The sequence below is a fragment of the Phasianus colchicus genome, chromosome 1 (assembly GCF_987193195.1).
Source record: "Phasianus colchicus chromosome 1, bPhaCol1.hap1.1, whole genome shotgun sequence".
Classification (NCBI taxonomy): domain Eukaryota; kingdom Metazoa; phylum Chordata; class Aves; order Galliformes; family Phasianidae; genus Phasianus; species Phasianus colchicus.
The window spans coordinates 58,346,414-58,360,173 of record NC_143436.1 but is presented as its reverse complement, the minus strand read 5'-3'; the positions used below and the strand labels follow the sequence as shown (position 1 = coordinate 58,360,173).

General features: G+C 37.8%; 1 protein-coding gene across 4 annotated transcripts in view; it reads right to left on the bottom strand.

Moving 5' to 3' along the window:
* DGKI (diacylglycerol kinase iota) overlaps positions 1 to 13,760 on the bottom strand; it is a 209,992-nt gene that overhangs the window by 46,797 nt on the left and 149,435 nt on the right. For all 4 annotated transcript variants that reach the window (XM_090144503.1, XM_090144510.1, XM_090144523.1 and 1 more), the window contains 4 exons: positions 8,022 to 8,101; positions 6,686 to 6,730; positions 1,566 to 1,635; positions 38 to 78 (listed from right to left, as the gene is read on the bottom strand). In XM_090144503.1, coding sequence (XP_090000629.1) covers positions 38 to 78; positions 1,566 to 1,635; positions 6,686 to 6,730; positions 8,022 to 8,101 — 236 coding nt within the window. The remainder of the gene's footprint in view (positions 1 to 37; positions 79 to 1,565; positions 1,636 to 6,685; positions 6,731 to 8,021; positions 8,102 to 13,760) is intronic.

The window sequence follows — 13,760 nt, the reverse complement described above, 5'->3', positions numbered from 1 at the left end:
AAAGATCTACAGAAGCAGTAACCAAACAGAGATTTACCTGAGATCTGTCAATGCGGTAAAAACGATCAGCAGAAGTTGCTGCAAAGAAGATAAATAAAAAAGCAGAAATGAAGCAAGTGGTGTAAGCAGAACTATATGAACGAGATGGGCTCAGCTAACATCAGCACCATGTAAGAAAACCTCTGTGTCAGTGAAATCACAACATGATCTGATTCGTTCATTACTTCTATATTCCTACACTACTGAAAAATGAATTTAAAGGCAGTATTTGTCAAAACAATATTCATTGAAGCTATTAACTTGAAATAACTATTTAAAACACAGGCAAATAGGGTCTCTCAGGTTTATATAAGAAGAATTACTAATATTAAAACACATGACATAAAGAGCTGCATTCTTCCAATGACAGTATAGCAAGAACATCATAAAACTGATAGGTCTAATATGATTGATTCAAACAGTGAATCTAAAAGATTCAAACAGTGAATCTAAAAAACAATAATACGCTTGGGAATTCCTTGTAAAACAAATGCTCAAATATTCAATCTGAATTACTGATACGCTGAAAGAAAATTTATTCTACCCTTGAACAAAACATTAAAGGAGGGAAGAATCACTAAACAAAGTACCTAATATGAATGTTGGCACTGCTAAATAATTTATATCGCTAAAAGCAGAACTATTTTATCACCTTCAATGCGCTTTATCAGATGTGATATTTTTGTTTCTGCTTTGCATTTAGTTTAGCCAGTGAAATCACAGACTTTTTTTCATTCTGGCATTTCTGCAGAACAGCATAGTGATATAGCACTGTCATTTTTGGCACGGCAAAGGAATATCAAACATGTAAAGACTAAAACTGAATCCATCTGCCCACCCAGCTTTCTCTAAAAACCAAACAAATCCTCAATGTATTTTCTATCAATTTTCTATCAATTCTATCATGAGAGACGAGCAGAAGTGGTTAGAAACTATCAAGAAAAAACTGGTTTTGTTTTGAACAATAACCAAATCACTCCCCACCATGCTGAAGTTTTTGTAAAAGCAGTTGACCATCCATTTTAGCTGCCCATTTTAGTGCTCTGGAGCCTGATGTAAAGCCAGATAAGCTGCTTGCTTTGGCAACAAGAGTTACATGAAATGCCCCCTTACAGGGGAAAGGGAGTACATTTCCATCACCTAAATACTGCAGTATTTATGGAGAAAGAGAAACAAAGAACATAATTCTGCTGACGGCAGTGTGCTACTACAACCAGGTGTATTCTGAATCCAGGTACTGCCACATAAGTGCTGCATCACAGCAGAGACACTAATAAAACAAAACCTCCAACCACCCTTGGAAGAACTCATCTCCTTTGGGAGACGATGCTATGGAGAACATTTTGACTGCTAGTTGAAGGCCCATTTTTCAGAAGATAAAGGGGGCCACACAGCTCCCTTTTCACCTTCTCAGCGCAGCAAGGAACAGCTTCTCCTCCCTCTTGGTACTCTTGGATGCACTGTCCTTCACACCTACACCAGCAGCAAGCAGCATGCCAGACACAATGGGAGGGAGACACACTTACCATCTAGGAAGCACCATCTAGGAGAGAGCCTCTGAACAGAAAGTACTCTTGGGAAAGAGCTTTCTTGGTCCTGTATTGGACAGAGAAGCAACATTAAAAAAAAAAAAAAACATATATATATATATATTTTTTCTATATTGCACAGTATGCAAAAGCTGCAAAACCTAAATCCACTGGGTCTGCTCCCCACTGACATCGGGTTTTTACTGTGTTATAGCAGAGAAAAACATTTATTCTCTGGAAGTAAACTTGAAGCACACTCTCAGCTATCCTTTCTCCTTCACCTCAGCAATATCAAAAAGCACTGCATCAGAAGCAGCTTTCTCAGATGTCTGAAGTCATCTTTATTTGTTGGGGTAGAAAAATAGGGAGAGATGAAAGAGAAGATAAAAAACAAACAAGCAATGAACTCGATTACTGTGTTTGTGTATGTACCACTTTCTCTTCTTCCAGAGGAGGGCTTTACAGCCCTTCCCACCTCCATCAGTCTGCCACTTAGAACAAGTGGCCATGTTGCTGTCCCTGGCATGTCCCTAATATACATCAGATTTAAAAACAAAAAGAAAAATAAAAAATAAGAAGCTTTTGTCTTCATCCAGAATATAGACAATGCAGAGTGCAGACCTGGGGATCATTGCTGGCTAAGGCATCAGACATTCCACATCAATGTGTTCCCATTCTGTCTAGATAGACCTGCTTCTTGAGACCCAGTTGATACTACATCAAGGAACCAAATGGCTGGGGAAGAACAAAGGATGTTCCTTGTTTTCTCAGCTCTCACTGATCTGGAGACAAGAGGGATCTCAGCCATGCTGCCAGTGGATGGCCAGCCAGATTCCTAAAGCTGTTGGAACACAACACCTAAACACAAATAGATTTGCATAGGACAAAGCACAACAGCACAGCCTGTGGGCACCAACCCAAAATGTGCATAGAGCCAAATTCTGTCCTTAATTATAACTTACGCAGTAAAATCAGCACACCTGCAAATGACGTAAATGCAGGCACATAGTCGCTCAAGATTGAAATTTACTTCTCCTTAAGACAACAGACTATGGAAGGCTATATCAATGCACAAGGTGAGAAAATGAGAAAGCAGAAGCAATGGGGAAGAAAGGTGCCGTTGAGAAAAGTACTGCTCTGCACAGGAAGCATAGTATATGATAAGGCATATGTACATATATCCATAACATGGGCACAGAGTGGTGAAAACAAACTGATACAACAGTATCTCACTGGAACTTGTCTGAATATCATACAGATGCCCACCACCTTTCCTGACTGCAGGATGCAGGATTTAAAAAAAGAAAAAAGAAAAAAACCTGCACTGGGAATTGTACAGCTCTATCTGGTGAGTAGGTGCTTGAGAATCTACCATCAGAAAGTAAAGACTGACTGAAAGAGTAAGTTCCAAAAAGAGATTTCGGTCAATCATGGGTTTTCAACCAGGAGGGATGACAGGGCTATGAACAGTTAATGTCGAGCATAATCCAGAAATCTGTCCTCCAGCTTGTGCTTCAAAGTCATTGCTCCAGCCTGAACTACAGCAGACCTTTAAGAAAGGCATCTAGCCCAAGTGACAGACTCCAAGTGACACAAACCCCACCAGTCCCTCAGACTGTTGGCATCACGTCCAGGGTTTGTGTACAGGAAGAGTGAAAGTGCAGAAATACCAGCAGAGAGTTAAAATGACAGTTTATGGTGCATCATGCACACCCAACACATCTGGAACATTCATACAGATTCTCAGAGTTTTAAAGTTTGCTATATTTTCTTCTGCCTTTACTCTCTGTTGTCTATCTCATTAGGAAAACCTAGAAGGGGCAGTTATTTCTCAGCAATTTATCTTACTCTTCTGCAAATCTGACATATTTCTAAAACATTTCTTATCCACGTAGCCATGTGTCAGAAAAAAAATTAAGAAAGAAATAAAGAATATATCCACAGAAAAATGGATGTTTCATTGGTTCAACTTCCTAGACTGCCCAGATGTGTCAGTAAGACTGTGAGGAAGAAGCAAGTTGCTTTTTCTACTGGGAGAAAATCTCACAGAATGCCGGAGGAAGTTCTCTTTCAATCTGGGTGGATAAAATACTTTCCAAAATGATTAAATACCAAATAATGCCCTCCTCTGTCAAGAGACAGACCTCACTCTTCAATCAACATAACAATATCCAACATTTTTTCCAGCTCTTTAAGAAAAAAATGAGGTCATGCTGCTGTTGTACAGACACAAAAGTTTTTGGTTCCCTAAATTCCTGGTCAGCTGGGTGCTTGTGTGCACTACCTGTCATTTTCAAGCAGCTGTGATGACAATTAGCACTTCACGTTCTGCTGGATATTCCTTTCACACAGCCATGTGAACACATCTCAGTGATTTGCAAGATGCCACTGTGAAATCTTAACAACCCTATTTGATATCATGACAGTTTTTCACGATTCATCTTATTAGCTTCTACTGCAATTGAATGGAACTTCCTATTATTGCTTTTCCTTTCCAGTTATAGTGGACAGAAAAGCAAAGACAGCTCTGGGAAACTCACGTGTCATCTTCTCAGTGCCTCAGATTTTGGAGTGCTGGCAATGAATCTTGTCTGAAATGTTACTGCAGCCACTTACATATTTTGCTTTTATAAAGACAAAATATCTCCTGATCCATAATACCTGCATCTGTAGCCAGTCTGACAAAAATCAAATCTCAGTTCCCTCCCATATTTACACTCAGTGATTTTGCTTGATCCCATAAACCTTGTCCTGCTGTACAGATTTTGTCTCCAATTTATGTGCAATACAGGAGAGATGAAGACAGTATAACATTCCAGAACATGAACTATTTCTATGAATAGTTATAAAAAATGTATATTGGTGGTTAAACTATCAGGTTTGAAATGTACCTATTTCCTTCTCTAACATGAGTTTATGGAGTTGTGAGATGCTTAGGTTTACTTGTATCATAATTGTAGTAGGAGAGTCAAGGATTTTCTAAAATCTGCTACATTTGCTAATTTCTATTTATCTAAATGCACAGAGCTGTATGCATCTTAACATTTAGCCCACTGTCTTAGGAAAGGTTAGATCTGGGATACAAAGGACAAAGGGAGGAAAGCACTGAAATATAAGAATCCATATAAAAAGGTAGATGATGCAAAGAGGAGAAGTGAGTGAAAGTTCTTAGATCTGTCAGAGTACATAATGCTGGGAAAAAGGAAAATAGGGATAATGCTGGCAAATACAAAATCAAGTCACAAATTGCACAGGCTCTTTCCAAGAACCCATTATATTTCAACAGCAGAATTAGCTTGGGAGGTCTCAGACCCATGAGAATAATATTTCATATACATTAAACTTGTTAGAGAAAGAAAGCAGTATGAAGAACAAGTCTAACACCATTTTTCTCATTTACACCCAAACTTTCTGATATTATTTCTGCTGACTCCCCATGTTTTGAGCTGCAGAAGCATCACGCAAGAAATTGTGTTTATGAGACCTAAAAGTACCCATGACACCTTATTAGCAAGATAAGACAGTTCCATCAGCTCAAGAACCTTATTCACACTCTTTATCCCATTTTCCCCCCTTTGGTAATTTATAGACAGATGCTAACAAATGTGGAACAAACCACAAATTAACCTAGCAAGACAGTTCATAGAAATGATCCGCTAGGAATAAAGCAGCATTTGAAGAATCCAGGACAAACAAGTACTGAAGACAAAACTAGAGGGGGGCATTAAAAATACAGCATCATAAAAAATTAATAGCAAGTGAGGGATTTCACACTGATGTGCACTAAAGAAAAAGGCTAGGCTATTAATTTCTATGCTGCTATAACTACAGAGGTTAGGGACAAGTATGAAGCTGGTTTCTGACATTTCATTCCCTCCCCATATGCACAGATTTAGTTCCTCATTTTACCTCAGGCAGTTTCCTACACATGGAGCACTCAGCAGCCACTTAGGTTAATTTATAAGGAATGGTACAGAATAACACAAGCTGTTTTATTAGCCAATTCACTAGACGCTAGTGCTGTTCTAAAACTCAGTCCTAGGGCAATGATTGACACAAATGTCAAAACTATGAGGTTAAAATTGGACACAGAAATGCAGAAGCATACCATGTACTGGTACGAAGAAAGCAACTTCAGAAAAAACATGCCAAATTTGCATTTTCTTGTAGTGCCTTCCTGAATACAGCACATTACAGGCAGTCCTGCCAAACTGGAATTCTGTATCACCCAGGTAATCACTAAGGCCCAAGAAATCATCTGCAGTTTCACTACAGTAGGTTCCCATCAGCTGGATCCTTGCATTTTTTCTCAGTGAACTCATTCCTGCTGATCCTAACAAGACTTACATTGTTAAATCTAGGAAAAGGCTATCAACACCATGCAACTTGAGTCTTGTGGTCCTAGGCACTTTGTCAATTGACCATTGTTTGTGTCAAGTCTCCATGCTAATGCCAAATGAGCTCAGGAGTCAGTAGATTTAGTCTGAATTATTTTACTCCCAATGTAATCATTTTGTAGCACAATATTTTACTGAGAGTAATACATATTCTCGAATGCTTCCAACTGTAAAGTCAAGTTCTGTATTGTATAAACTATACAATATAGCTGCAAAATGCACAAAGAGCCCAGTTTTAAAAACTAGCCATCTAAAAAGAGAATGGTCTTGCCACATATAAAGGGCACATTTGTGTTCAGGATGGATTAGAAAAACTACTTACTCTGAAGATTATGTTAGTCGAGAGGAAAATGGCTGCGGTACACATAATTATTAATAGGTTAGGTTTGCTAGTACACTTTTCTTCTCAGTGGTAGGTACTACTACTTCATCTATGCAATACAAAAAATTACTGTTCCTTCTCTCAAAGAAATATCTTTTCTTTTGTCACTTATTTTAATGGACACATTCTCTCATTTGCTTCAAGAGGCAATTTTAAGGACGATTCCATAAGGTTTGCAAGGAAAAAAATTATCTCAGGGAAATCAGAATGAGCCTTCATCATCTGAGGGCAAATGGTAATCAAAAATTCCTCTAAATCTGCGTTCAAATGCAAACAGTGTAGTCCACGTGGTTAAACTTGTCTTTGTTCTCATTTACTAAATGGAAAGCTCATCTTACCTGGTAATGAACTCTCTGTGTAGTAGAAGTTGCCGACTGTAGGTCCTAATAGGATGAAAGATAGGCCAGTGATGAAAAGATTAAATCAACAGAAGTTATTGCACTTCTACTATTTGAAGTGGCTGGCTAAACATCATAGAGTAATTTTGCAAGTATTTCTCATTGGTTTTAAGTATATTAAACAAATGCCACAAAATAGTCAAGGAAAGCTCTCTTAAAGTTTGCATTTACATGCATCTGGTAAAAAACAGTCTAGTTTTAAAAATTTATACAGAGATTATGTTAATGACTATTTACTATATCACGGATCTATTTATGTATCACAGATCTATGAAAACTATTTAAATTTAGAATATCTGCAGCAAAAAGAAAGAAAGAAAAAAAAAAGCTAAAGGCCTTCATATTGTCTTTTGTAAGTATTTCTGAATAATTAATACACCAAAGAAAACCCCTGGTATTTTTCCAGGTTTAAAGACAACCTCATGCCAAAGAGGTCATCTCAGTGTTGCAAACATCATCCCAACTACTGTGTTGTAATCTTCCATTATCAGATGGAAATGGGATGAATGAGGTCCATAGCTCCTGTGCCAACTGGGACAGCCATTCAGAAACTCACGTAAAGTCACCACACTTGTTTTTGAAAGATATCAGTACAAGTTTATGAAACAGTGAGAGGCACTCTATTAATGAAAATCCACCAGTTTTATCATTAAGTGCACACACATTTAAAATTATTCAGGTAATGGGGCATTTGGATTCTCAGTTTCCCAGGTTGTACTGGGAGTACCTTCCAGAGACAAAGCATTCAAGAAGATAATAGCTACATTCGTATTAGCTGATAAGCATATGTTCTTGTATTTTTTGAAATATCAGTTTGGTATTTGTAGTGTTTGTTGGAGTCTCTGTTTACTCCATGACTGTGTTAGAGAATAATATTTGCATAATTAGATCCATTGAAATATCATGATATTTATGCTTACATAATACAGTTTGTGGACACTAATTTGCTCAGAAATTGGTATAAATGCAGCAGTGAATGCAGAGAGTGCATGTATTCCATTCAGTTTCAAGAAGAAGCAAACACAACAATACACATCAATTCTGCTACAGTTTAAATGGTTTCAGCATGATTTATTTTTTTCCTGTTTGGGAAAATAATGTTTTGTGTTACTCTCGGTTTTAATAGCATATCATAGCTCTAAAGTTTTGTTTTCAGCATGAGGCAGTACGCAATACTCACAATACGAAGTTGTTGCAATCATTAGACCTATACACTCAGGAATGGGAGAAGCATAATACAGATTAATAAATGATACTTAATTCACAAAAACATTACCTCTTGTAGACGGTCAATATACATACGACAGGTCTCCAAGTCACAGTCTCCTCGTACAACTATAATTCCTAAGGGAATGGCTGGGAAAGGAAAAACACAGAAAAATGTCTTTAATTGAGGTCTGTTGAATTTTAAAAGTTTTGCAGAATATTTTGTTTTGTTATTTATTTTCTTAACGTCTTCACTAAAGCTCTCTGCTTACTAAATCTTAATAGTCACTTAAAATCAGGAACATAATATTCATCGTTCGTCTTAACCATTTGTAATTATCACAGATTCTGACATTCAGCTGCCTTCTATCTCATACATAAAAGTGATCTGGTAAAATTGTGTACTTCCTTCTCCGATGTAAGCACCAATTATTTTTTGCAAGGAAATGAACCACAGCGTATTTCATTTTCAAAACACTTAAGATTCTACAGAAATGATTTAAAGCAATCTAGTGACACGTGACTTAGATGGTTAAAAAAATAAATCTGATAATGATAATAAACTGGAGCATATTAATTCACTACATTTTATGATAGGATTTAAGGAAAAAAGAGCGTACTCAGAGGTTATCGGCTTCAACTTTATATCTATCTCCAAAGTAAAATTACATCCACAGTAAAAGCAAACAACCAAAGTTAAAGAGTATCCCTGAGGTCGCAGCCTGACATAGGAGAAAACTAGTGTCATGTTATTTTGATGTAAGCATGCTTTTAAATAAAAAGAGGCATTGTTCCATTTGCACACAAAACTTACACATGTCCACAATGTCTTAGAGGGAAAGAAAGGGAAAGGGAAAGGGAAAGGGAAAGGGAAAGGGAAAGGGAAAGGGAAAGGGAAAGGGAAAGGGAAAGGGAAAGGAAAAAAGGAGAAAAGGAGAAAAGGAGAAAAGGAGAAAAGGAGAAAAGGAGAAAAGGAGAAAAGAAAAAAAAAAGGAAAAAGAAAAAAGAAAACTTGCAAAAATACAGCAAGTAAGTCTCCTCAGCCAAAGGTAGCATTTTAGATAATGAGGAACTTAGTTTACCACAACTATTCTTTCAGACTCTAGGTTTTCTTTTTTTTTAAAAAAAAGAGTAAAGATGGGAGAAAATGTACACGTGAGTCTACTAGGAAGGTACCAAGAGAGCTGCCTACTAAAATCCTTTTAAATAAAAAGGAAACAAGTACAATAATTCTTAAGCACATGATTGTCTGAAACTGAATCATAAAATTATTTTTTTCTCCCTCATGGGTCTTTAGTCAAACATTGCCCCCAGAAGCAGGGAAGCAGCAGGAAATGGATTTAAATGGTCATATGAGGTATTCCAGAGGGAGAGAAGAATATCAGCTCACAAACAATGAGCTTTTTGGTAACTGAACAATTAAACTAAACTGAATAATAACAAGTAACTTAATGTCATTGACAATACTGAGACAAACAGAAAGAACAATTGTGCTCCTATCACTCAAGGGGGGTTGACTAAGAGGGGCCCTGAGATGCTTATCTGTTGGGAAGCTCTTCATTCTGATCAGGGGACAGGTTAGTGATAACACATAATGGGTAACACCTCCATGGCTCATTTTCCTGTGGCTCACCAAGGCTGGAAGCATAATGAGAAATGAGTAGTCTCAGGGAGAAGACAGGAAGCAGATACAGGACTGAAGGGCATAATGGAGCTCAGAAGCCAGCAAAGGGCTCCAAAGATAGATCACCAGCTCTGTCAGAATCATGTTTGGAAAGCAATGTAAATGGGAGAGCAGATATGAGTCTCAGAAAACCAGAAGTTGGGGGGGGGGAGAATGGCAGGGAGGGAGAAAAAAAAGGAAAGAAAGAAGGGCTAAAAAGGAAGATGAGGGAAGCAAAGCCCATGCTACTCATCAAATAATGCATCTGACAGCGATCCCAATCCACCTGCCTGTTTTCAGAAAGCCCAGCAGACAACATTCCTCACTGCAACCTCTAGGGTTTTTCATTACTCAACAGAGCTTGTGAGACAAGCTAAGTGGAATGAGGGTCAATGGTCAGGTCTGCTTTATGTATGCCGACACTCTGAGTTACAGACTGATTCCCTTTACTTTGTGTTTGCTGGTGCTTAACCTGCTCTGACAGGAGACCCTTATGCTCTTGGCAATGAGCACTTAATGACCATTTAGTTTTAATTCAGTAAATCCCTCTGCAGCCCTTATTGAAAGGGCTAAGATTTTTTAGAGCACTAAAAAGTGAATTGCAGCAGACATGACTATATCTCGAACAGTTTCAGAGCACTAGGGAGATACAACATTGGTTCATAAATTGTCACCACACATTTTGTCCTTTTTGTATTGAATAACTTCCTTCAATTTAACAGGGTCCAGAGCTTTGACCCACTGAAATAGTGGAACTAACACAAAATGACAATCCTTAACCTCCACCACTGCTGATAGCCCTAAGCAGAAGGACCTTATAAACACTGGGAATTCTAAAGAAATTCACCAAATCACCTGTAAAGAAAACACTATAGATGGCTGAGCTGTGACACTTCTGAGCCTTATCTGCATCATTACAGATGAAGATTATAACCCACAGTTATAATTAATTATCTGCATTTTGTACATCAATTACATGTATAATTTGCTCTTAAAAAGGGGTGTGTGACTTCTCCTGCCTGGAAATCCTGAACCAGCACAACGTCTGGTGCTACGGGTCAGTGGCTAGCAAAGGGATAAGGTGTGTGAGGTAGGTCCCATATGGTTCCATCCCACATGGTTTGTGTTCAATTAAAAAACTTTTAAAGTCATTACTGAATAAAATTACTTCATATGCTAAAATGTTGCATGATAAACATTAGTGGGGGGTTTTGTGTTGTTTGTTCTTTTTGTTGTGAAAGTCATTTGCCTTCCAGCAAGTGAAATGTTTCCAGCCCTCATTTGTATCATAAACCACAGTAAGCACGCACAACACATTATACAGCCAAGATTTTCAAAGTGCCTCAAAATAGCAGCTTTTTGAAAACCCTTCAAGCCCATACAGATTTAAACTGCAGGACTGTTGCTTGTTCTAAACATAGGGCAACAATGTGCAGTGGGGCCAGAATCACAGAACCATTAAGGTTGGGAAAGACCTAAGATCATCTAGTCCAAGTGTCAAATGGGGTAAGTTATGACGAATCAGGTAAAGACATAAGGTTAATGTGCATGCACTGCCTGACACTCAATGTCATTGTAAACATTTTCATTAGGGAATTAATGGACTTCTGTCTTTTTTCAATAGCTCTGTGTGGATAAGAATGTGAGCAGCAAAAACTAGTGCTGTGGGACACAGTGATTACTGGACATGTTAGGTGAAAGGAGTGGAAAACAAAATTTTGCAGTCTTGCATGTATTAAGAGCATAAACACTGCAGAGTAGCTTTCCTAGACACCCGCAGACTATCCACTCCTGTGGCAACATAGACATATCCATGTATAGGAATATGCCAAACATGGGATAGTCTTAGATCACAGGCCAAGCCACAAAATTTAGGAGACAGACTTTTTTCTCCTGAGGCGCCTGCTCTTCTGTCTGCTTGCATCTAACTCCCAGCTTCTTTGTGTTCTCTGAATGGTGAAAAGAACTTTGTCCAGGGAGCTGTGGATACATACTCTAATACTGCATGGATAAGCAGTAGTGTAAGAACCGCAGGAGATGAGACAGCCAGGCAGTTGCTTCATATTCTGAACCAGCACTGTGGAAAGATTTTTGTTCCTAGCAGTGCTGACTGAAATCAAGTGTCAGCAGGAGGAGGGTGAGGTAGGTGCAGCAGTATGACTAGCGTAATGCTCTAATAACTGCAAGATTAGTAGCACTTTCTTAAGCTCTCATGAAATTAGCTATGGAATTTATGTAAACAAAGAAGAAATCTTCTGTTAAGGGCCCATTATGTTGGATACCTAAAGCTAGTGAACTCTTCAGCAGTACCAAGAACATTATCTGAACACTGCATACTACACATCAAGAAAAAGTAAAATTCAATTAACTTCCCCATTTATTGTTATGAAAGTATTCAATTTGTGATCTAAACACCATGATTAACCCACTCAAATCCCAAATAAGACAGCCTCAAGGCAGATCATTAAGGTAGATGTGAACGCCAGGAAAACTCATTCCAGCACTGACATATACCTCAGGGGAAAGGGGAGATTAGACATGGGGCTGTAAATGTTTAATGTAGCAAATAAAGGATCCTCACTACTGGAAATGTTATAAAAACATCATTTTCCTGAGGGGTTTTTGCTGATATTAGAAATGTGAAGAACCAAGTAAGTTCTTGTGAGAGAATTCTAAGATATTCAGACACTTAAATGAAGAGATTTGACTTCTCCAGTGTGGTTTTAACACAACTGAGTGTCTACAAAAGGATTTTTTTCCAAAACAAATCTTTGCCATACATCTCCTCAGATCCCTTCCATTTATTCTACTGACAGGAACAAAGCCTTCTTCAGTTGCTTGGCTGGTTGTTGGTTTTTCTAATACTAGTGTTTCAGTACTAAAATTCTCATATATCTGGGCATAAAATGCAATAGGGGTTACCTGACTGAAAGAGCACATTTGAGAGGGTGGTCATCCACTCCAGAATGTCAGTTATCCAACATCCAGACATAGTAAAAAAGATGCTGTCTGTCAAATGAAGAGGAAAATTGTCCCAGACACCAGATGAAAAAGAACGAGTTAAAGAATGACTATGAAAAGTTTGGAATTGAGACTGGTAAGGAAGAGATATTGGGATTAAGAGCTGAAAGAAGAGGTCTGGCTGAGCAATGCCTAAGGGATTACAATTAAGAAAAAGAACAGAAACCTGAGCTGTAAGATCTATAGAGACAGACAAAGATGAACAGGGAGGAAATGAGTGCTGAAGAGGAATAGGATTGAAAAGGTAAGAAGAAATCAGACAAGGAAAGTGATAGGAAAGGAAACAGCAGAAGAGAAGTATGCAGAAAAATCTATGCCATAAAGCCAAATTAAAATGTGATTTCCTGGAAGGTCTGGAATGGAACTTAATGTTTTTGTCTCTCAGTCCTGTGGGGTTAATAGGTTAATATATATTAATGAAATGTATTGGAATACTGCTCATGTCTTCTAGGCCAAAGGAGAGGTCAGTCCTACAGGTTACTGTTTACCTACTAGCTCAAAAGTCAGAGGATTGTGTTGGTTGTAAATATGCTCCATATATAATCAACTCCATGATATGAAATGCAAGCCTAAACCATTGAACTTTTTGTGCTGCTTGTTTTGGTTCATTGTTTTTTTTTTCAAATCCAGGCAATGACATACCCTCTGTTAAACAAATATTATAACCACAAAGTCAAGAGCTCAAAGTTATAAAAAGACAGGATTAAAGTTGCCTGTCTCAACACTTATGTATATATTCATTGTGCTACTATCTTTAGCCATTTGATCACATCCTATTTTTTCTTCTATTAGACTCCTGTGTCTTTCTAGTCTTTGAATACATGCATGAGTCTGAACACATGCATGTGGATGGATGTGTATCAAAGACAGAAATACAATCCACTGTGGTGCCTGGACGAAACTCAGAATGACTGATCCATCAAAAGACAAAAAGAGAGATTTCCTTTGACATAACCAGTGTATTTGACAACTTTTTTTTTTTTTTTTTTTTTTTTTTGTCATTTCTGTTTCATTTACAAGCATTTATCAGTGGTTTGCATCTGTACAAATCACCATGAAAATCTACGACCACAGAATGAACAGAGTTTGCAATATTTAGCTCATTGTTAACTTCTAATCCTATTG